This window comes from Pezoporus occidentalis, unplaced genomic scaffold (assembly GCF_034315485.1).
Source record: "Pezoporus occidentalis ecotype Australia unplaced genomic scaffold, CSIRO_AGI_Poc_V1 ctg79, whole genome shotgun sequence".
NCBI classification, from domain to species: Eukaryota; Metazoa; Chordata; class Aves; order Psittaciformes; family Psittacidae; genus Pezoporus; species Pezoporus occidentalis.
The window spans coordinates 1,225,001-1,249,135 of NW_026916147.1; the positions used below are offsets into that span (position 1 = coordinate 1,225,001).

The 24,135-nt window shown below is 36.5% G+C and overlaps 1 protein-coding gene across 3 annotated transcripts in view; it reads left to right on the forward strand.

Moving 5' to 3' along the window:
- Nucleotides 1-24,135, forward strand: part of LRBA (LPS responsive beige-like anchor protein) — a 401,187-nt gene that overhangs the window by 251,627 nt on the left and 125,425 nt on the right. For all 3 annotated transcript variants that reach the window (XM_062602815.1, XM_062602814.1, XM_062602816.1), the window contains exons 41-43: nt 19,994-20,111; nt 21,650-21,752; nt 23,551-23,666. In XM_062602815.1, coding sequence (XP_062458799.1) covers nt 19,994-20,111; nt 21,650-21,752; nt 23,551-23,666 — 337 coding nt within the window. The remainder of the gene's footprint in view (nt 1-19,993; nt 20,112-21,649; nt 21,753-23,550; nt 23,667-24,135) is intronic.

The following is a 24,135-nucleotide window of genomic DNA, read 5'->3' on the forward strand; positions in this document are numbered from 1 at the left end:
TTCATGGCCAAAAAATTTAAGTACAGCAGGGCATTTACATGTTTTAAATGTTACAGGGCTACACATGAATCTAACATTTAAAGAATATGGGTTGGGGTTTGGTTGCTTTTGTTGTTTTGTTACTTTTTTCCCAGTGAGTTCATTGTGTCTGTAATTATGTGGAATGGTGGCATTTGCCTAAAAAAAATACTGGACAGGCTACTACAGTATGATAATTTTGCAAGTTCTGTTAGATTAAGGTGAACATCTTTTTTTAAGCATGAAAACAAGGCTACTGAATCTATTCTCTTTCCCTCTGAATTCAGCAAAAAGAAAAAAAATAAAATGCTACTTGGTAGTCTGTATTCAATATTAAATTCCTAATGTTTGTATGCATTTTATACTCCAATTCATTTGCCCTTCTTCTCAGCCACAGCACTGGAATTAATGTAAAATTAGTTTTGCACCCAAAGGCAGCCTTATGATGAAATCATGGATGTGCTCTGCTTATATCATTACAGAAGTTACCTACTTTGGTAGATGTAAGCACTTTGTAAAAAACAGACAATACAGAGGCACTTGGATTTGCCACTCACGTTTGATTTGTCACTAAAGAACATAGTTACGTTACAGTACAAATTTTATGACATTAGAATCTGTCTAATTTGGGGTATTTTTATATCCCAAAGTTATGTAAGCTTTACAGTTGGGTGTTTTTTGGAAATTATTATGAAGTTATGTTCAACCCTGGTTGTTTCTTCTGTGGCATGTTCGTATAGCCAGTAGGCAGAAATGATGCCGGAAAACACCTGTAGAGTTGCATGACAGGGTATTCTGGGAGGCACAGAAGTTTTTAATGGTCCCTGAAACTGGGATCTGGCACAGAAAGAACTGCTGGACCCAATTTGTGGCTGTTTGGTCCTTTCCTCCACCCTGTACCATCGGCAGCCCTTACCTGATGAGTGAAGGTGGGGATCTGATCTAACAGGAGACTACCTTTTCTTCCCTGGATTTTTACAGGGGTGATTCCATGAGCCAGCTACCTCTAGACCCACAAGAACATTAGGGCAGGAGAAAGGAGGCAGTGAGACCATACAGTTTGGAGCAGGCCAGACCGTCCTAGTGGCAGCCAGCTGCTGTGGAGCCATAGCTATAGATTGTGATCTCAAGTAAATGGTAACAGGTAAATTAGGATTTTAATTGAGAACTTTTAGATAGATTTGGATTGTATATGGGGTGTGTTGTGATAAGAGTCACAGAAGTGGAAAGTTCAGCCTTTTCACACTTAAGTTGTCGTGCTGTAAAGAATGCTGTCCTTTGGGGAGAAAGTGTCTGGTGTTAAAATAGTGTGAGGATATACCAGTTAGTGTTGTCAACTGCCACTGATTTCTACTGTTGTTTTAATGTAATACTTATGTGGTTTTTTGTTAAAAATACACATATGTTTTTCTTCTTCTGGGAATGTTCTTAATTACCCTTTTGGCAGTTTGACATCCTTCTATGTATGAGGGAGGCAATATCATTTACATTGTCTCTGGATTGTTTTTCAAACACAGATTCCAAAGCCGAAGTTTCCTACTCCAGAGAATGTAGTTTCATTGATATAAGAAGTTGTGTGTCCTTATGTAAAAGTCAGTGTTTTCTTAACTTTGTTCTGGATTTTGAAAGCTGCTCCATCCCATGTTCCTGGGCAAAAGTTGTGACTTATACCATTGCTTCCCCAACCATCATAGTGCTTATAGGATAGCAATCAGATACTACAGGTGTGACGCTTTCCCCTGGTGGAAGTCATTAGTGTATAAATATTTATTTATTGCTGGGTCTATGAAAACATCCAGAAATTTATTCTTGTGACCCTAGTGCAGGGTTATATGATTTGTATGGTTTCAACTACTCCAATGCTATTTAGAAACTGCTTTTAATTATGGCTATTACATGTAAAAACTTTTCTGATACACCTTTGTATCTCTTGCAATTAAACAACCCTGTGCATAAAGAGGTGCTTTTCCTTCCCTGCAGAAAGTCTTCTAGACAGATAATACTTGGAAAGCAAGAGTTAAGTTTTACTTTTTTATTATGGTAGGTTTTTTTGTTTGTTTTACTTGTCAGAATTCCATTTCTAATTATTTTACTTCTTATGTTCAAGTTTTATGAACGTTTCCTGGCTCTGCATTTTGAACCTACACATAACTAGTTAGTAGTGCTAGAAAATTCATGAAGGAGCCATAATTAAAGATTTTTGATAAAGTAGTTATGATGCTAGTGAGGTTCTTTTCTCTCCTTGGCCTGTGTTTTTTGCATCTTAGCATTATGGAGTTGGGAAGTCAGAATAAGAGCATTCATTACCATTCATCTAAAAGCTGGAGTTGGATTTTTTTCTTTTCCAGAGATTCCAATGTTAATTTCCTGAACTGTTTGCAAAGTTGCAGAATATTTTGATTTATTTTCATTAGGTTGTTTTATATTTATTGCCAAACGGCATGTTCATAAAATGCAAAATCATGCAATGCAATGTCTCTGGAAATTCTCTTGGCGTACTCAATCTAAATTACTTTAAACAACTCTATCTGAATGTCATTTTCAAAAAGAACTGAATAATTACTAAACTGAATCCAAGCAATATACGCAGGTTTGCTGGAAAGAAGAGTAGATAAAGCATATGTTTACATGAATTACACAATAAATGGTTTCCATATACAGTTTCCAAATAGTGATTATAATGTCATGTTAATAAGATGCAGGAAAGTGTGCTGAAGGAATAGTGCTTTGCTGCTTTTGTCACAGTTTCATCAAACTGATTTTGTCAGCACTGGAGCATAACCCTTGCCACATCAGTTTGAGTGCTCATTAGGCAGCCGATTTGTCTGAATCCTCATTAAATTGATTAACTCATTTACTTATGGATGATGACATGTTATGTGGTACAGGAATGGTGGTTAGAGACTAGAATCAAGACTTATGTTGACTTGCTTAGTATTCAGTTGTTCATTTATTTCTGCAGTAAATTACCTCATTCAAGTACTATAGCATCAGTGATTTACATTTTGCAAAAGTGTTGTGTCAGCTGAAGGGTTGAACTCACATTGTGTAAACTTGCACCTTTATCTGTAAAGTATAGAAGTCATTTAGATTTAGCTTCTTAAGTTTATAGCTTGCTCAGATTCCCTATTTATTTCACTTGGGTACTAGACTTTCTCATAAAGAACTTAAAGGGCTCTCTTGAGCATCTGTTTTAATGTAAGTTAAATAACAAAAAGAAACAAGTATAAAACCTCTTCAGTTACACATTCAGAGGAGGAAGATGTTATTAAGGGAGGGTACTCAAAGCAGTTTTCTAAAGGTTAGCTTTCAGAAAAACAATCAAAATGAAAATCAGAAATCAGTTGATGATTTAGGTCAAATTCTATGTCTAGAAATTTGTACTTGTAAAATTTATGTTGATATCCTCCTAATATTTTAAGGTGCTACCTGGAAGTCCTGACTGTGTGTAAGTCATGCTGAAATGTGAGTTTTGGATGCCAGCTACAATTTTGGTCTTCATATGTGAAACTAGAGAAACATGCAGGTTTTATCAAATAATATTTTTGGTCCAATTCAGTGACTTGGCAATGAACTGATTAGATGTAGCTTGGGGTAGCTCAAAAAGTAGTTGAATACTTCAGAATTTATAAAAGAAACAAGCCTAAATTCTTGAATGGTCAAATTATTTATTTCAGTAAGAATTGAATTTGCTTATTTGGAGGCTGAATGTGTCACAAACAAGAAGTAGTGTGAAGAAGCACAATGCTTTTTTGTATTACTAGTGTGCAGTACAAGCCTAGTCATGGACTGTGGCAGTATTGGATAACCACAGTTTACGAAGACTGGCCAGAGATCATCCTTTCTGAATGCAGAACAGAAGCAACAGGTAGTTAGGCACTGACTGAAGAAGAAACAGGACATTTTCAAAGACCAAAGACAAAATTTTCATCATGAAACTAGCAGCTATCTAGGTCAGTAAACTGTTGAAGCTTTTAGAGGCATGGCATTGCAGGAGTGCTTTAAGACAGTTTCTAAAGAAGATGCTTAGCAGAGCTTCAGATATTACTGAGTGTCTTTAACACAGAGAAATGGAAGACATTGGAGAGGTGCATGACTGAAAACCAAACTAATCATATGTAGAGGCTGTTTTGACTGGAGTCAAGATTTTACTGAACCAAAGTTTTAGAAGCATTCCTTTCAGTGATGGTACTGGCTTAAGCAGTCACCAGGTGCCATCATGTTACCTTGTTCCTCTCCCTTCCACAGGTTTTCCCGGGAAATTGTTTTGAGTGGGGAAATGAGTCAGACTAAAACCATTCTCACCATCTCCTTACTCCTGTCATTGTCTTCTTTCTCCTCACCCTAGGCTACTTTCTATCTGAATCACTTACTGAAATCCAGCTTACAGCATGACTTCAAACATGCTACTGTTAGAACATGGAGGTTGGGGGAACAGCAGAAAAGGACTGGGGAGGGATGAGAAGAGGTGCAACAAGAGCTGGGCAGCCACCTGCAAAACTTTTTGTGAAACTGCAGGTTGAATGGAAGGTGATAGAGCAGGGGAGAGGAAATAGAGTTTGAGTGGCTTGGGAAATAAGAAAAACTTTCCGTGAGCAAGAGTTGGAAGAAAGCTAGACCACAGAGGGAAATGTAAAAGTGGTTTTACATCTTCTTCTAAGTTAATTAGAGCTGTGTGCTTGTGCTTTGCTTAGCTTTAATGTAAAAAGGGAGTCATTACTTAATTTTTTAAATCATTAGTGTATTAGTGTATATATATACTGTATATATGTACATTATATACAGTATATATATACACTATTGCAAGTGTTTATAGTAGTAAACGTGACCATCTCTGTAATTCGAACTTTGAATAAAGGTGGGAACTTTGATGTTCTCAGGCTTCTTAGAAGCTTGAACACTATGTTGCCGTAGAATTGAGATGAGACAGAGCACGGGAAAATACCTGTTACTGTAATAGTTGCACAGTATTTTTGGTTATATGTGTTCATTCTGATATGCAGTTTTATTGATGAGCTAGTCAAACTAGTTGTTTCAGTGCACCAATGACCAAAGTGCAAGTGAAAATTTTTCAGGTGGATACGGAAACAGAGGGTAAAATCTTGCTTCCCTTTGGTGAAGGGGATTACTGTCACTGAATTAAATAGAGCTAGAATTTCACCCACCCTTTTATTTCCCTTATACTTTTGGAAGAAACAACTCCAAATATGTCTCATTGTGAACTTTTTTTATTTTTATTTAAATGTCCTTCATTTCAATTTACTAAGATACGCCTGTATTTGGCACGATGAGGAAAGTTTGCAAAAACAAGTTCTAGAGCTCTTGTTTCAATTTGTGTTTCTGTTGAATCATTTTAGGATCATAGAATAATTGCAAAGTACACGTGGAACACAGTTAATATTCAAATATGAAATTGGTGATCAGAGTTGAATTACTGGGCTCTAGATTTTTCTACATCCACTTATTTTCTCTCTTCACTTGCTCTGACAGTTATAGACCGCTTCTCTAATGGGGCTTGCATTTGAAGATAAGCCTGCATGTAAACAAATTAACTTTTCTTAAATGGAGAGCCATTTCATCTGCAATAATGTACTGATTCATAAACTATCAGAAGCATATTAAAAAAGAAAAAGAAAAGATAAATGACCCATTGTATAACACTTACTATTAGGCAGACTAGATGTCCCTGTGTTCTGGGAGATAAGGCTCTTGTATTATTGCACCTTAATAAAATGAGTTAATGTTTTAGTATCAGAGATAAAAGGACAGTTGGATATATTTAATAACCAAACTGAGAAACACTTAATTTTAGTTGTCTGTAGCAATATAACACAAATTCCCCTGTAAAACAAATTGCACTTTTGGAATATACTTTAATGTGCATTCGACAAAGGAGAAAATGAGGTGATTGAAGTTCAATTTGTAGCATGTTATTAACCATTTCCACTTGACTAGATGCGTAAAAGGATAATGGATGAGGGTTTTATTATTGCCTTTCTGCTAAAATGAAGTGGTGTAAAAGATAAGGTGATGAGATTAATGAACATAAGGAAAAGGCGTAATCAATCAAACTCCAACAGGGAGATGAGATGACAGTACTTAAGATTTGCAAGGATACACGTTTTAAAGAGTGGATTTTATCAACACCGACATTTTGTTTGGGTGGAATGCTGAAAAGCAGATATTTGCCAATTCTAGTTATTTTTTTGATAGGCCCTTTATGCTACTGTGTATTTGAAGCTTCAACAATTAATACAACAATTAAAGTTGATAAGATTTTTTATTTAAAATCCATATTTTGAAAGAACTGTAGAATCATTAAATGAGGACAGACAAAACTTGACAAATCAAGCAGGGATAATGTTTCATTCATCCGTTTATCAATTTTTCACTAGTGGAATACTCTTAGATGTGTCTGCATGAGTTACTTTTAGCCTGTGCTACTGCCTCAAGTTTTGCATGCTAGTCATTTCAGTAGCTAATTTTTATGCACTCAAGAAAAAGGTAAGGAATGCTTTCTTTGTGTTGTAATAAGTGCTCAGCCAGTAAACTCTACAAGGTTTCAACTTCCAGCTCCTTGAGTAGAAAATTGATTATATTTTAGAGACAAATGTGCTATCTCTGATATTACAAATTAGCTGTAAATTTGTTCCTGCTTGCAGGGTGTGATATTTTTATACTTCAGATCTCAAATGCAGCACTTCTTTCCTCTGAAATGTATCTTAAAATTATTAACCTACTTGAGTATCTGTATTGCTGGCGTGTTACATAAAGAATTGATAACAGGTAGTTTTGATTTTCACTAATGCCAGTTCCTAAATTGTCAGTATTACTTGTAAGCACACCAGCTACAGTTACTCATAAAGCAATCTAAACTAAAGATAGGTTTTCTATCTTAAACTATGACTTCTTTTTCTTTGGTTTTTTTTTTTTTTTTTTTTTTTTTTTCCCCCACAAGAGAACATTGAGTTACAAACTGAATCACTTCAGGACTGAAAATGCCTCCTGAAAATGATTTTTTTCTTTTGCCCTCAATATTCTTCTCATTTTAAAAAAACATCTTCTTCAGAATGTGGAGCTGACTGGGAAAGGAGCTGCTATGCAGTTAGGTTTTTTTCCCAATTAAAAGATTTAAGAAGGGCTCTCACATAATTCCTTCAAATGTGGTTAATTTACTTGGTAAGAGTTGCCTATGAAAGTGCTGCCTTAAGTTAGTTTTGTAAATGAAATATGCATGAGCAGGATAAGTTGCATTTTCTCAAAATTGAGCAGGATGGATAGGATATTGCTATGAGGTTAGGTTTGTCTAAAAGAGCAGTTTAAAATACTTTTCCCCCTTTTGACTTTATGAAACACTGTTCATATTGGCTGAAACATGGTGCTTTGTAAATACTCCCACATTAGACATGACTTTTTCTGGCTCTTAGGAAAACTTCCAGTTGTGCAAAACAGCGCTGTGGATTTGTAAGATAAATGCATAACACATCCCAGATTACAGTTCTTCACAAGAGCTGATATTTTCGCATAGACTTTGCCCTCTCTCCTCCTGTCATCTGCAGAATTCTTTGATAGGCTTATTTTTTATTGTACCCTCAGGAGTAGCAAGTTTTAGATTTAATACTCCAGGGGGAATGGCAAAGCAAATCATGTTGTTGGATCAATTGTTCTGCTGTCCCCAGACTGCTGTCTGTGTATCTGTTACACTTGAATCACATTTCCAAGCCTTTCTTATCAATCATTTGGACTAGAAATGAAGTTTAATTTTCTATTGCATTTTTAACTGAAATTAGAGCTATGTTCTTGTTCTGTTACCCTAGAATCCTAGATGTGGTTGTACACCTCACATTAGCTATTTCAGTGGCTTGCTTAACCTTGGAAAAGGGTCTGTACTTGTAGGAATGCTTTGAAGCTGATTTTAAGTTACTTTATTTTGTCATTTGCTAAGATGTAAAGCATCAGTTATTGTATAAAACCTCATTTTCACATTACTTTTTGTTCTTTACAAACACGTGGTAAGTTTTAATGGGTCAAATTATTTCTGTGGGTGTTCTGAAAAGAATAGTTTCTCCCTTGCAGTGACAGGTCATAGCAAACCTTTGTCACTGATGATTTTAGGCAGATCCTTTACTTGAGAAATTAATCTGTTTTTACAGGAATATAAGAGAAATGTAAGAATACAGATACAGAATATGAGGTATACACGTGTGTCTTGATTACAATAAGTACAAAGGACATATCCTTTGATAATTAGGAACAATTTCTCTATGTTGCTGTCATACCTGAACTCTGTTTTGGTTTACAGTAAATGACCTAGGTGTGAGTGGAGAAGCGTTTGCGTAGTGGAGGGTTTACTAGCAGCACTGTGCTACCTCCTGTCCCAGCTTCTAAGAGCAGGAGGGAGAATTTCTGTAGCATTAAATACTAATACAGTCCTTGGCTATGGGGCAGCCACCAGTCATCCCACATAAGGCAAATGCATGTAATTACACAGCAGCCCCTGCAGCTGCTCCAGTTTACTCAAAGGGGATTTGGTTCCTGCAGCAGTCTAGAGTCCATGCAGCACAAAGGTGGCATTAAGCCATTTTTACATTCCCATCCCTTTGCAGGCTGCACCTTCTGTGCCGTATCTATCATAAAACATAGCACAGAATCTTTTAATGTAAACTGCTGGATTGGCAGCTCTGGAGTCTGACTTTTCTCTTTGCCTTCAAGAAGCACATCTGTTCTTCTATGTTTGGGCTTGGTTCCCATTAATGAGCTGGTCAGATGCAGTCTTTCATGACGACTGGTACTCTAGCTTCCTGCCAGATGTGTGGGGGTGGCTTTTGTTTTTGTTTTGTTTCTGGTGAAGGGATATGAAGGTCAGTTTGCAGGTCATCAATTAAAAAAAAAATAAAAACCAAAACCAACCTTCATTTGGCATTGAAACTTTATTTTTTCATTGCCCATTTGCTTTCTTCTCCTCAACCATCTTCTGCAAGGTCACTGAAAATGGCAGACACTGGACAGCTGCCAGCATTGCAGGTGCATTAGTTCCCTTCTTTCTTGGTTTTAGTTGCTGCTTCCACTTGCACGGGTTCTGGCTGGATAGACCATTGCTGGATACATAGAGATAGCAGCCTGTGGGAGAAGTCATGTCCTGAAAGTGGTGAAATAGGCAGGGGCAGGGCACAGCAGTGGGAATCTAACATGAGTTTTCTCTTTCGCTTCAAAACAGGAATTTGAAGAGACATTTACAGCAAATGTGAACCTGATTTTTTTCTAAAGAAAAACTCAAAGGCTAGATAGAAAACAAAACAAAGATGGCTTTTACATTGTTGTCTGTGTTCTGCTTTTGAGACACACACTCCTGTATATTATCTTTCACCATATCTAGTTATACTGCTGTGGATATGAACTGCTGTGTGTCGTTAGTCTGACAGTTGTGCTAGTTTTCAGACTGTACTTAATAGGGATCAACAGACATAGTCTGATGAAGATTATCTCCAAGGCTTTTCTGCGCTAAGAATTTTATAAAAGAAGAGGGACCAACCAGAACTTGGAACTTAAAAAAAACCCAGAACAATGCACAGCATGATAATATCTTCTTGTCATAGAAAGAGAACCTGTGCTTGATGCCTTTTCTGACTTTCTCAGGTACTTTCATCTTTTAAACAAGAGAAAATTTGGCCTGTTTGAGATCCCTTAAATAGTTTAGAGAGGTTTTTTATTGTAGTAGCGTTACAATATTATGGCATGGATTTGAGCCATTAATGAAGTAAGATGAGCAAAGCACAACGGCTTATGCTGTTAGAAATTGGAAAGGGCCAAAATCCTCTGCTAAGTGCTGTAATTGTAATTGTTACAAGTTTGACAAATATTGGAAGATGCTTCTGATATGCAAAGAAAAATATTTTTTTTCTCAGAATAATAAAAAGAGGGCCTGTCCAAAGAGACTCAGGTGTGATGGTGCAAGGGAGAATAAGAAGACAGTAGTTCCCACAAATCAGTTTTGACTGTCTGAAAAACAGACCAACTGAAAAACTCAAACTGATGTCAGCATGAGTGATTAATCGTAGATGATGAGGCTGCATCGTTATGATTTTTTTCTTTAATTTTGATTCAGTTTTTTTATACCAGGAACAACAAAAAAAAAAAAAAAAATGGTACTTTTAGTTGCATAAAATCTTTCCAGGAAAACTGATCTTGAGATCCTTCAAAGGTGTCCTGTACTGGAGAATTCAGACACAAAGTGGTTAAAAACAGTCCTTGCTGGTATTCTTCAACAGTATTTTAAACTCATTTATATCAGATACAAACACCTGGGTTTCTTCCTCATAAACTGCAGCTGAATGAGTCCTATGCTTTCTTATTGCTATCACAAACCTTTCTATACAATTATGTTTTAATTACATTGGCAAAATCTGGGTCATGATCATACTTATCACCTCAAAAATATACATCTGGTTTATGCTTAATGATAAAACTTAGTGCTAGGGAGTATACTAAAAATCTTTGAGGTTAAGTTTTAAAAGAATTTTTGTTTTATAACCTCATTTCCAATAATAAAATATTTGTCATGATGTCTTTCAGATGATCATAATATAAACTTTTATTTCCTTTTTTGTTGACTCACAAGGAGACAGGAAGACAAATTAAATGGTCGGTTTTCACAAAGACAAAATTTGGAGCATCTGAAGATTCCTGTTCTGTGTCTTTTAGTTTTCTAAAGTGCTAAGTAATGACTTAGCAACATTTGTGCTTATACAAAGGTATGTTGTTAGCACCGAAATAAGAAAGTTATGTGGAATTTTTTTGAGAAGTCTAGATACCTGCTCCTCAGTTACATAGGTAAATGCAAATGGATTTTCCGTACTTATTTTCCAAAATTCTGTCTCATGTAGGGTAGTGGGCAGGGGAGGAGCCATTGCATCATTCATTACTACAAATGCTTAGTATGAATAATACTTTATTTCATGATTTTTGATCCAAATTCCATGATTTAGTGATCAGCTATTTCATGATTTTGATCCAAATTCCATGACATAGTGATCAGCTTCTTTCACAGCTTCTGTACAGTGAGAAGTCATTTAATGGAATTTTGCTCAGTGGTGCTTAAGATCTGTTCTTCAACTTCTGCAGGTATTGTATTTTTTTCAGTGTGTACCAGATGAAATCAACAAAACCAGCTTTTTTAGTATTTACACTGTGTATGTTTAACTGATGGAATTCATTGACACATGAAATCATGAAGTTGTATAATTTAATGCAGTTCACAAAGGGGTTATGGAATCTGTCAATCTTTGTGGACATCAAGACTAGCCAGAATTGTACTTATTAATTAGAATAGATTGAAAGCACTCTCCAAATTTTAAACCTTAGGATCTAATGAAGGAAAAAAGTAACAAAATACTCTGTTTACCTACTGCACATACCTATATGTTATGTTTTTATGTAATCTCCACTCATATTTTATTATGTGCATGTATATACACACATGTGATTCTACATGTATGTGTCCCATTACACTTTCATAAGAGTATCTTCAATCTTAGATAAGCTAAGCAAAGATGATAAGCAAATCTAGATCCATACAGACTCACTCACATGTGACATAAACATAATTTACACTTCAGTGTGTGCAAAGCACAATGCACAGCTCAAAGGATCCTTTGCACGATTTATGCTTATGACTGTTCTGGGTTATTTCTGTATGATTGAAAGATACCTTAGTTATGATTTGTTGGTTTTATCTTTTTACTTACTAGATATATGAAGTCTATGTAGATATTAGCAATGCTACAGGAAATACCGTAAACAGGTAACCCCAATAGAGTAGAAATCGTCACCATTCATTCTTTATGTGTATGGATTATAAACACTGCTATAAATAAATAAATAAATAAAAGTTAGAGCAATGAACTTCCTGGTTAATGCATACACTTTTTTCTTGATGATCATCATATGATCTAAAAATGTGTGTGGTGGTTTTTTGCAACTTTGTATTGCAAGGTATTATGAATTAAAAAAAAAACCAACAAACCTGAGGCAGATGAAAAGAGGATGATTGGCTAGAGAGCTGCCTATCTAAAATATTACATTAAAACTTTGGTGTCATAAATTTATGTATTCTTGTGTATCTTTTTGCTGCTTGCAGATGTTGAATTGACGTTTCTGGAGTGCATGATTTGCAGGTTGGGTTGGTAGCCACACTGCTTTTTTAGTGTGTCTGAGATTTGTTATGGGAGATCGCTTTAGAAGGGCTGCCCTTGGTAGTCTTGGTAATAAATTATTTCTAATTCTTTGTTTGCAGTGTTTTGAATCTCAGTAATAGATAACTATAATTTGCATGCATTTATTGGAAACACACTGAGACTATCAATTTGTTTCACACATGTCAATGAAAAACTCGTTGATCACTGTTTACCTAGCCTGCTCTCCAGTTAGTGATACTGAGGATGGACACAGAAGCTTAAGTAACGACTGTTTCGGAGGTGCAAGCAGAATCATTTGTAAATTGTTACAGTTGATTCTTGATGGCAGACTGTCCCAGATGATGTAAACAGCTGGATGAGCCTTTTGTATCTACCTCTTGATGACCAGATTCTACCAAGTCCTAAATCAGAATGTAACAGGCTCACTGAATCAAGACATCAGTCAACTCCTACAAGAGTCTGTGAACTCTTGCAATTCTGGATCTTCTTTATCATAATTAAGCATGCTGGCTTATTTTCCAAAGAAAGTCATAACTTTACATCCTTAAACTTGCAGGGCTCGGACAGCCACCTACTATATTCATTTTCTTCTTTTTGAACTTCTGCTTTCTAGGCTGCATATTTTAACTTGCACACCTATTGTTAGCAATCAGATCTTGTTCTTTGGGTTGATTAAATGTTGTCTACCAGTGATAAGGAGCTTCTGCCCTCTAAGAGTCAGCGGGGTTAATCAAAAGGGGGGGGGGGGGAATTGTGAAATACTGGATGCAGTAGAAAAGAGTAAGGTAGTTGGTACTAACTTTACTAACATTGTTCACAGATTTATTAGTCTATGTGAGGTGTTTAGAATCTCATTGACAAATCAGAAAAGTTCTGAACACAGGGTCCCCTAATAACGTTTCTTTTCCAAGTTAGATCTTGACAATCAGGTTCTCTGTAGTTAGTAGAAGACCCCTCTCAGAAAATCTGCGTTGCATGCTTTTTTCATTTTGAAATATATCTTTAATGTCAGGATAAAGAGAGAAGACATAGTTATGCATTCCTCTGTTTTAATCACCTGGGAAGTATTTTTCATATCATCACGTATGTACTGATCTGTGGTCTGTGACAGACTTTATTCATTTCCAAACAAATGCTGTTTTGTTTTTATATCGTGTATGTAGGAATTATTTCAAAGCTGAATAGATCTAGAAACAAAACTGTGTCCTAACTAAAGGTTAAACTCTTAACAGGTCCAGAGGCCTTAAGGTATGTGAAGCCTGGTATAAATAGTATACTGTGAAATAGGAATTTCAGTCTGTGGTAAATCTGTCTGTCCCCAGCAGCTTCCAATAGAATAATTTTATCCTTCTAGAGCACATCAATTTGCGAGTTGGTGGTTCATGTATCAAAGAGCATTCTGTGAAAATATCAATATCATTGGTTAATATAAATGAAATTAATTTTTAAAGCTGGGCTAAAGGTTGACATCTGAAAAATTGCATTACTTTGCAGAAAAGAAATTTCTGTCTTCCAGTGAAATTTCAGGTCATAAGGGCAAGTAATTTTCACAATCTTCAATGGGAACCAGTGAAATATGAACTTCATTGTCACCTAGCCCCAAAGCGATAAGATAAAATGAGCTGATACATCATTTGCTGTGGTTTTATCATCTCCTCCAGTAATTGGAAGAGAAAACATAAGAGTCCTTTACCACCCCCCTCCCCAATGCCTTCACCACCCACACCCAGGCATAAGCCATTTTGCTCTGATCGATACAAAGGTCACAGAGTATTTATTTATTTATTTATTTATTTTATGCTGGGTAAAACTGTCTAGCGGAACATTAAAGTAATGAATATGTTTAATTGAGTTTGTCACCCATGAAAATGCTGAACAGGATTGCATGGCAGATTGTGTGTGCTCAGAGGAGGGACTGGATGGGAGACTACCACTCTTTGCCTGGCTGATTGTGTAAATATCTGAGATTTAAAATGAGCATCTTATGTGTTGTTCTCTTGATAAATCTAAAATAAACTAATAAGCCCCATGATTTATTTAAGAGCATTTAGATATTTTAAATTATTAATAATATGACCTAATTCCCTTTTAGTTTGGTTGTACTTGTACTCATTTAAACAAAGAACAGAGAAAGACCCCCGTCACTATGAGTACTGCAGCTAGGATCTAAATAGTACCTGTACAGGAGGATCTGAGGGTCCTCAGCTGCAGGGCTGAGATTGTAGTGGAGATCCAGGTTCCTTATGAACTGGGAGTCAGGTTTTGTAACCTCTTAAGTGCTGTAATTTTGCCTCCTGAACAAAAATGACCCCAAATGACAGAGAAAGCTGCTAGAATAATGTATTTATGGGTTTTATCTCTAAACTGCAATCAAATTTTAGTGCAAATTAAATGTTTTTGGGGTTTTCTTGGTGTTTTTTTTTTTCTTCTTTGTCTGGTATGTCATAACTTTGTCAGGAATATATAAATGGGCATCAGCTATTTAAATAAGCTATTTAGTTTTTATTTTATTTGTGGCAGTTAAATTGGCTGGCACATTAAAGTAATATAATTATTCAATTACTGTTTCAGTTCCATAACCCATTTGCAGACTTAATTACTTCTATTCACATTTTCAAGATCAATAGTACTTTTCTCTACAATAAAATATACGATAGTTGATTGGGTTATTTAAAAGGTAAAGCAAAATGTTCTTTTAGTCTTCAGTAAAATATTTCTTCTAATTCAGGAGACATCTGTAGTGTTGGTGTCTGCTAATTGTTGCATGTTGTCTTTTACAAGAGACTTTGTTTATGATCAACATTCAAGGAGGGTTTTGAAGAAAAGGTAGGGCAGGGCATTTCTTTTCAAAACTGTAAAATGACAGAATAGCTTCTGAGTGAGTGTTTTAATGTTGGGAAATTAGCTGATATACAACTATGAATCATGAGAAGACTTCTTTATGTATGATCTTAATTTATGATCAGCACTGTGTTGCTTAAGTTTTCATGCAACTCTGATTTCAGAATCTTCTCAAAGTGGAAATCGAAGCTGGCTATTCTTTACTTGATAGTTTCTTGAGGAGTTTATTCCAGCCATGCAGTGTCGGGGCCTGCAGCATGAGTCTGAGGGCTGATTGCAGGGTTAGACCTTCATTTCTGTTACTTGGAGTAAAGTATGGACTTCATGCGAAGGTGGAAGTTTTTATTTTTAGTAGTGTAGTCATGCCGTCTGTTCATCCGGTGTTGCCAAAGTCTAATCACAGAACAGTTTGTCTAATGAGATTTTCTTGGAACTGTAGAACTTTCAGATTGGCTCATTTGTTTATTTAAGTATTTTTAAATGGAATGGTAAGCTGTATAAATTGTCTTTCCTCCTGTAAGGTGCAGTATCTTTTGAAAGGAATGCTATAGAAATAACTGCAGTAGATTAAAGTTCAATCTGATGTATTGAATCGACTGAAATTCTATAAATACTATTTCACATAGAGAAGGTGGTGCTATTTGTCCAGATTAAACTAGATTGTACACCCTCACTAATCTTTGCTCCACAGGTTGTCCCAGAACTGGTGGGGAGAAAAGGCAGAATGAATGAGTAATTTTTTAGATCAATATACCGTGCAATAGTATGAAGAAGATAGTTGTTCTTAAATTCTTATGTAGAATTCTCTGGTTTGTAGCTTCTGGGCGAAACCAGGCAAATGCAAAAATAGCTTTTGAAAGTTTAATTCTGATAATATCAGAAGTGGTAACTGATTAAAAAAAAAAAAGGACAAAAAAATTCCTTTTTCCATATTAAAAATGCTGAATTTAATTTGAAGTATGAGTCAGTTGCTGCACCTAGGAGGTTCTATTACTAAAATCAGATATTTGACAGGGAATAAAAGGTTGAATTGGATTTTTGTAAGGAATACTTAGTAGCACACATGAAAGAAACGTGTTTGTCTTCTGGACCTTTTATCTACTATAGGTGGTGTGATGAGTGTGGAGCAGTGGTAATGCTGCAGTTTCCATAGCAACTGGTTCACTGGCAGGCTAGACCTCTGTCTAGGGTGCTGTCAGTGCGCCTGGAGTTTCAGAGAACAGTGTCCCAAAGAAGGTCTCTTTCCACCTAATCCAGTTTTAATTGAACTCCAGAGACTTTGAAGTGAAGCTGCAGACCAGGCAGACGCTATTCCAACTCGAAATGAAGGCCTTGCTCCGCTAGGCCTCAGCTGCTTCTCACTCCTGATAACTTCTGTTAATGAGTAGTTTAAAGAATTGTTATAGCGGTGACTGGTAGTGTTTCTGGAGTGCAGTTTGAGTTTCTGTTATAAATCCCGTTGTACTGAATTCAGTAACTTCATCATGGCTGTGCAAGGTGGACAATGTAAACCTCCTCTGACATTTTCATGTTGGTACTTTTCCTTCCAGTTTCAAAGAAGTTGCATGCAAGGTTTCCACTCACAAAAATGCGTGCTCCACAGGGTAAAAATAATACATAGTCACAGTAATAAGTGTTTGAATTTTCAGTGCACAGACTGGTAGTGACAAGCAGGCTGTTCTGTTTGAATTGTCTAAGCATGTAACAAAAGCCAAGCACAGTGGTTTTGAATAGCACCATAGAATTATACAAATCTGCCAATTAGTGTGGATGGGCTATGGATGTGGTATGGAAAGTGTCAGAGTGGTCCAAGTCTGTTAGTTCTGCAGTCCCAGAAGTGATTAGCAACCACTGACAGTCTCTGGTCCTTTCACTGCATTTCTAGAATTTTGTGTTGGAATAGTTATTCATTTTTTCCTTTTTTTTTTCTCTGTGTATATGGGTCTTGGGGGAGAAAATGCCCGTGGCACTTACACTGAGGGGAAGAAAAGGGAGAAGAAAGAAGGTGTGGGAAATGGTTTGCTTTGTACATTCTGATCTTCTGTGCTCTCTGATTTTGGTTTGCCAGTGGTGTTTGCTTTTAATTCAGAAAGGTGTTACAGTGTTTTATACTGTATTGTGTAGTGCCTTTATAATGGTGCTTCTGCTCTTTGTGCTACAAAAGTGCCGGTTATTTGTGAACATGTAATACATATAAAGGCAAAATCCTCCTTTGTTAACAATCTATAAACAGATTATTAGGTTCATTAACAGTCTTAGTTATGTTAAAGGCTTGAACTCCATTTGTTCATTTTTTTTTATATCCTATTTATGCTATATTGCTCAAATGAAATTGTAGTAAGAGCGATGTTAACTAGGATTATATCTGAATCTCCTTTTCTGTGATAATTTCTTTTAAGTGCTTTTGTGTTTGCTAAAATCGACAAATCTCAGATTTTCCTTCTCTTATGGTTTGTTAATCTAAGGTAGAGAAGTGTCCAATCTCTCTGTCCCTTAACACTTCCATAATTAAGCTTTGAAATGAAAAGGAAAAAGTGAAGGAAAAAAGAAACAAAGTGGCTGAGGACTGAAAATGGGATTAGTTTGAATTGTGAAGGCAGACTAAGCATCTGTGTCTGTCAGATGGGATGACAGGAATTGTAACAAGTTACTTTGACAACCGCTTACTCCATAGAGAGATTATGCTGAGTTCATTTGCAGGTTTGTGTTTAACCTTAGCTGACAAAATGATACTTAACCTCTTATACAGCCAACCTTTATAGTTTCAGAATTAATGAATGTTGCCTTAGCGATAAACTTGGAGAACATTTTTTTTCTTTAAAGACATTATTTCTTATTTGTTACAGGCCTGTTATTGCAATACTAAAGGAAGTGCAGGTACATCTAATGGCACAAGTAGTAGATTTCAGAATACGTTTATATGCTGTGCTGAAGTTCCAAACATTTCATAATGTTTCTGAAACTGCCTTGGTTATGGAAAATAGGCAGTTGTCTTTAAAAGAAAAAGTGAAAGAAGATTTTAAGAATCCTTTACATGAGTATTTGAATCTGGGACTTCAAAAAAACATTACAGGTTCATAGCATAGCAGAGTTACTGAATGCCTTCTTTATCTCTGTCTACTCTGCTGCAGGCAGTCCTGAAGAGCCCTGTACCCCTGAGACCTTAGATGAAGTCAGGTCAACGGAGCGGTTTGCCTTAGTCGATGAGGAATGGGTTAGAGATCAGTTGAGCAACCTGGACATCCATAAATCCATGGGTCCAGATGGGATGCACCCGCGGGTGCTGAGGGAACTGGCGGAAGTCATTGCTAGACCGCTCTCCATCATCTTTACCAAGTCTTGGGAAACGGGAGAGGTGCCTGAGGACTGGAGGAAAGCAAATGTCACTCCAGTCTTCAAAAAGGGCAAGAAGGAGGACCCGGGTAATTATAGACCGGTCAGCCTCACCTCCATCCCTGGGAAAGTGATGGAACACATTATCCTTGGTGCCATCTTAAGGCATATCAAGGATAAGAGGGTTATGAGGGGCAGTCAACATGGCTTCACCAGGGGGAAATCATGCTTGACCAATCTCTTAGCCTTTTATGAGGAAATAACACGGTGGATGGATGATGGCAGAGCGGTGGATGTGGTCTACCTTGACTTCAGCAAAGCATTTGACACAGTCTCCCACAGCATCCTCACGGCTAAATTGAGGAAGTGTGGACTGGATGATCAGGTAGTGAGGTGGACTGCGAACTGGCTGAAGGAGAGAAGCCAGAGAGTTGTAGTCTATGGGGCTGAGTCTAGTTGGAGGCCTGTAACTAGTGGAGTGCCTCAAGGGTCAGTACTGGGACCGGTATTATTTAATATATTCATCAACGATTTAGATGAGGGAATTGAGTGTACTATCAGCAAGTTTGCTGATGACACTAAGCTGGGAGGAGTGGCTGACACGCCAGAAGGCTGTGCTGCCATCCAGCGAGACCTGGACAGGCTGGAGAGTTGGGCAGGGAATAACTTGATGAAATACAACAAGGGAAAGTGTAGAGTCCTGCATCTGGGCAGGAACAACTCCAGGTTCCAGTATAGGTTGGGGAACGACTTGTTAGAGAGCAGTGTAGGGGAGAGGGACCTGGGGGTCCTAGTGGACGACAGGATGACCATGAGCCAACACTGTGCCCTTGTGGCCAAGAAGGCCAATGGCATCCTGGGGTGTATTAGAAGGGCGGTGGTTAGTAGGTCGAGAGAGGTCCTCCTTCCCCTCTACTCTGCCCTGGTGAGACCCCATCTGGAATATTGTGTCCAGTTCTGGGCCCCTCAGTTCAAGAAGGACAGGGACCTGCTGGAGAGAGTCCAGCGCAGGGCAACCAAGATGATTAAGGGAGTGGAGCATCTCCCTTATGAGGAAAGACTGAGGGAGCTGGGTCTCTATAGTTTGGAGAAGAGGAGACTGAGGGGTGACCTTATTAGTGTATATAAATATATAAAGGGGGAGTGTCACGAGGATGGAGCCAGGCTCTACTCAGTGGCAAACAATGATAGGACAAGGGGTAATGGGTACAAACTGGAACACAAGAGGTTCCACTTAAACTTGAGAAGAAACTTCTTCTCAGTGAGGGTGACAGAACACTGGAACAGGCTGCCCAGGGAGGTTGTGGAGTCTCCTTCCCTGGAGACATTCAAAACCCGCCTGGACACATTCCTGTGTAACACTATCTAGATGTTCCTGCTCCGGCAGGGGGATTGGACTAGATGATCTTTTGAGGTCCCTTCCAATCTCTAGCATACTGTGATACTGTGATAGCATGATTTGAAGTTTGAGCATATTTTAATTTTGCTGCAAGTTTTGCATGTAATTGTTAAAATCCATGTTTGTGAGTCAAGCAGTTTCTCTTTTACAAGATATTACCTGTACCAACAACATATTTAAAACATTCTGTCTCTTCTCTTTCTACCAGATTTTGGCGTATACAGAAGGACTCCATGGAAAATGGCTCTTTTCAGAGATTCGATCTATCTTTTCCCGACGTTATCTTTTGCAAAATACAGCACTGGAGATATTCATGGCAAATAGAGGTACTGTATGTTTAGAGAATAGCAAGTGTTGATTTGGGGCTATATGCATTCTGTTTGGCTGTTAGTCATGTCTTCTTTGATATGGATTTGTGTAGATAGCAGAAATGCTTGGATTAAGTGTCTCAATATATAAATTAGTGTATTTCTATAGTCTGGTTTCCCTTTGTTGTTTTTTTTTTGTTTTTTTTTTGTTTTTTTTTTTTCAATGAGAAATTAAGATAAAACATGATATCTGAGAATTAGCAATGCCTCACTTTGATTTATATCCACTTTTTATTTGTCAGTCTCTAGAAACTCTTGCTTAAGAATCTCTGATCTGTTATGCATGAAGGGTAATTTTTGTCCCTTTGGAGGGTTAATAGTTTTTAACTATACACACCAAGAACAGCATAATGAAAGAACTTCACTACTGAATTAGACCAGTGACTGGTATGGTATACCTTCATGCTTTATTGGTAGTAATACTTTCTTTCAGTTACACCCTAGTGCAACTGTGAGAAATAAAGATGGATTTACTTTGCTTATCAACCTTATTTTCACCTTCCCTTTCTTCAGTTCCTTTTTCAGACACACACATATATTTGTGGCAAGTCACTCAAAGTATAGTGCATTGAGACTTTGAGAACTTTCTTCTGCTATATTCTTCCCCTAAAGTTTATTTTAAGCTAGAATATATGATGTTTTTACAGTTTAAACGATGATTCTTAGGTACTTTTAGTGCTTTTATACTGATAATGAAATTTTGAGAAATAAATTTTGAAAACTGTGCACAAAGACACCAAATAAAGTAGGTATTAAGACAACACTTCTAAAATGTAAAACATCCTTTTGATAACAATGTGAAATGTCCTGAAATCAGTAAATGTTGCATAAGATAACATGTTTTATGCTGTTAGTATGCTAATCGAAAAGTTTTTGTCCGAACTTAAAATGCTCTTGAAACTTGAATGTGGCTGCTAGGTATTCAGTCTCTCTTAGACTGTTGTGCAAATCTGAAGTGCATATTATCCAGCAGAATATTAATCATGTGCATAAAGACTTTCCTATTTTGGAGCCTAGAGTTGTACTCTCTGAAGTCATAAGTGTCCATTGGTGATACCATAATTAGATTGTTATTTAGATTTTTAGGTGCGATTGCATGTCACTGAAGTTTTAAACAAAATATGAAGATAATATTTTTAAGAATATATCTTAAAAAGATTTAGAAATAAACTAGTAAATGTGTGAAACAATTAATATAGAAACTTTTTAATCAGTTCTAGACAGTTGATCTGTACGTATAGATGTAACTTCTGTTCAGAAGGGAAAACAAATGTAGACCTTGTAAGATTTGTAACAGCAACAGCTTTTGTTGAAACTCTTGTTAGTGGTAAATAAGAATAGTTCTGGAAATTATAAAGAAATATGTCCATAGTAACCTGAAGGAAACATGTCTAATCTTTTTCCTGTTCTACATGCAAGCTTAGGGTTAGCTTTGGGCCAGAAAGTCTAAATAAAAGGGGTAAAATCATGCCTTATTTCTGCTCTTGTGTTCACAGTGGGTGTCATGTTCAACTTTCCTGACCAAGCAACCGTAAAGAAAGTGGTTAACTGTCTACCTCGGGTCGGTATTGGGACTATCTTTGGACTACCCCAGACCAGGTATTTTACAATTTGAGTTAATTTTATCTGTCAGTTCTAAGAGTTCTTTTTTCGTCAAACCGGCCTACATAGCTTGAAGCATTTGTGCCTGCTAGTTTACAAAAGATGCACATCCTCAGCCTATCACTTTTGTATGCTATTTGCAATGTGTTTGTATAATAAAATCTTAGAAACTTTTGGACTTGAGACTTTTTTATGATTTCTGTTAGTTATAGGGAAGATATCTTCTTTTTTAGCAATGAGATTCAATAACTTACCCTACTTAAGGAAAACTGATTTCTTTATGCTTGCCAACTCACTAAAATTTAAGACTGATTTAAGACATGTTATAGGGCTGTTATAGCCTTTATGACAGTGTTCAATTCTATTAGCTTGACTGTAGCATTCTCAAATCCCCTGTAGTATTTAAATGTAGCTGAAAATGATCATTCCTCATCAGGAAGATATTGTATTGATGTATAGAACAATATAAACTAGATGTGTAGAATGGTATGGGAAGGATTGGTGTGGTGTACTTGTCTTCCATGTCTGGAAATAATTTTTCAAATTTTACATAATGAGAAATTAGTATTGCAATGACAAGTTTTGTGTTTGGATCCTAAATCTGGAAATAGAAGTTGGATTGGTTACCTCTTATATTTTAAAGAATTAGAAAACAATTTTAAGTAGATTAATTTCTAAATTTTTATAAGAAACAACAATCCTTAAGGAGTATCTTGTTTGTTGTTACTTTATATTTTTATTTTTAAAGAGTTTTGTACAGAAATGGCATTAAAATAGTTGGGGATGTTTTCTGTTGTGTTCTGTATTTTATGAAGTACAGAAACATTTCTCTTGAATTGCAATTATAGCCACCCTGTAAGAACATAAAAATTTCTATTTACAGAGGCAAATTATATGTGAAAGTTTTTAAATATACCTGAAAATATAGACAGATTTGTTCAAAATTTCACATCCAATTATACTGATAAATTTGTTTGCAATATAATAATGCAATTTATTAAAACAAAGAAATGTTCAGTTACTGTAACCATTTTCTTTAATTGTTTACCAGTACCTCTAAAGATTTGTTAACTAAAACTAAACCTAGATTTTTTTTTTTTTCCCCTAAATTACATGGTTTGGTATTTGCAGATGTTTTTATTATGACCAAAACAGTCTTGAGAATTTTATTATAAGCTCTTCTCTGCTTGATTTATCACTCTGAGGAGTGACTCTGTAGTCTTCTTTCACAAACACTAGGAATCTGGCATCAAATCCTGTACGTTTAATTGAGTTATTTATGACTAACTCCCCACCACTCCCCAGAATTTAAATCTCAAGAGAATGGACTTCATAATGAAGTTTTATCATCTTATTGTTGGTTTTCTTTTTTTCTTGAGGGATTTAACGACATCTCCTAAAGGATGACTTAATTCTTATGTGAAATTCTAAAAGTCGTGTAATTTTCTTATTTAATGGTCTGCCATCTCTCTAAATCACTAGTAACATATTTCTGTGAAACATCAAGCCTTCATGGAGCAGCTGAATTTCCACAGCTGTAAAGGGTTCTGTTTGAAAGCTTTTAAATCCTGCCATATCCAGCTCTTAGATGTTTTAAATATTTCATTCTTATTAGATTATAGTGCTTTAAAAGTGAACTTCAAGTATCCAAAATAGTTTGATCCCCAGAGAACCATAGCGCAGAACTAGTAAAAAAGAATATGTACAACTGCCACTAAAATTCAGGTAGGTTAAAAGAACCACCGATTTTTCTCATTGTTTTTTCAATTTTGTTTTGTTTTGTTTTGTTTCCCAGGCGCATCTCCTTGGCTAGTCCAAGACAGATTTTCAAAGCTTCTAATATGACTCAGCGATGGCAACACCGAGAAATTTCCAACTTCGAATACCTGATGTTTCTAAACACTATAGCAGGTACCACAAATTCCTGTAATGACTCAGAAAAGGAATTAGTAGTGGCACAGTCTCAACAGACATGGGACACTACTAGATTTCACCCTTTTAGTGAATAACTTTTCCTATGTATGATTTTATTCTGAAGAACAACTTCACAAAATCCCCCAAAATTGGATTGTATGGTCAATGCAGGAATGTAGTGCCTGGATCACCTGCGCTGCTATGCCAGGACACTATTCACCCATTCCCAAATCCTGATTCATACCCCTCTGTGGTTGTCCTAATCCCTCATTCTGTAACTGCTAAACTATACTTATTTAACCCATCTTATCCTACTAGTTTCTAACCAGCTTGACCTCAGTTTAGTAAATGGAGGCTGTTAGGTCTCACGACTTCTCTCTTATTTTCCAACATATTTTGTTCTCAGAGCAACTTGCAAAGTTTCTCATTTTTCAGCTCTTTCCTATGGTATTGACAGCGTTGAAAG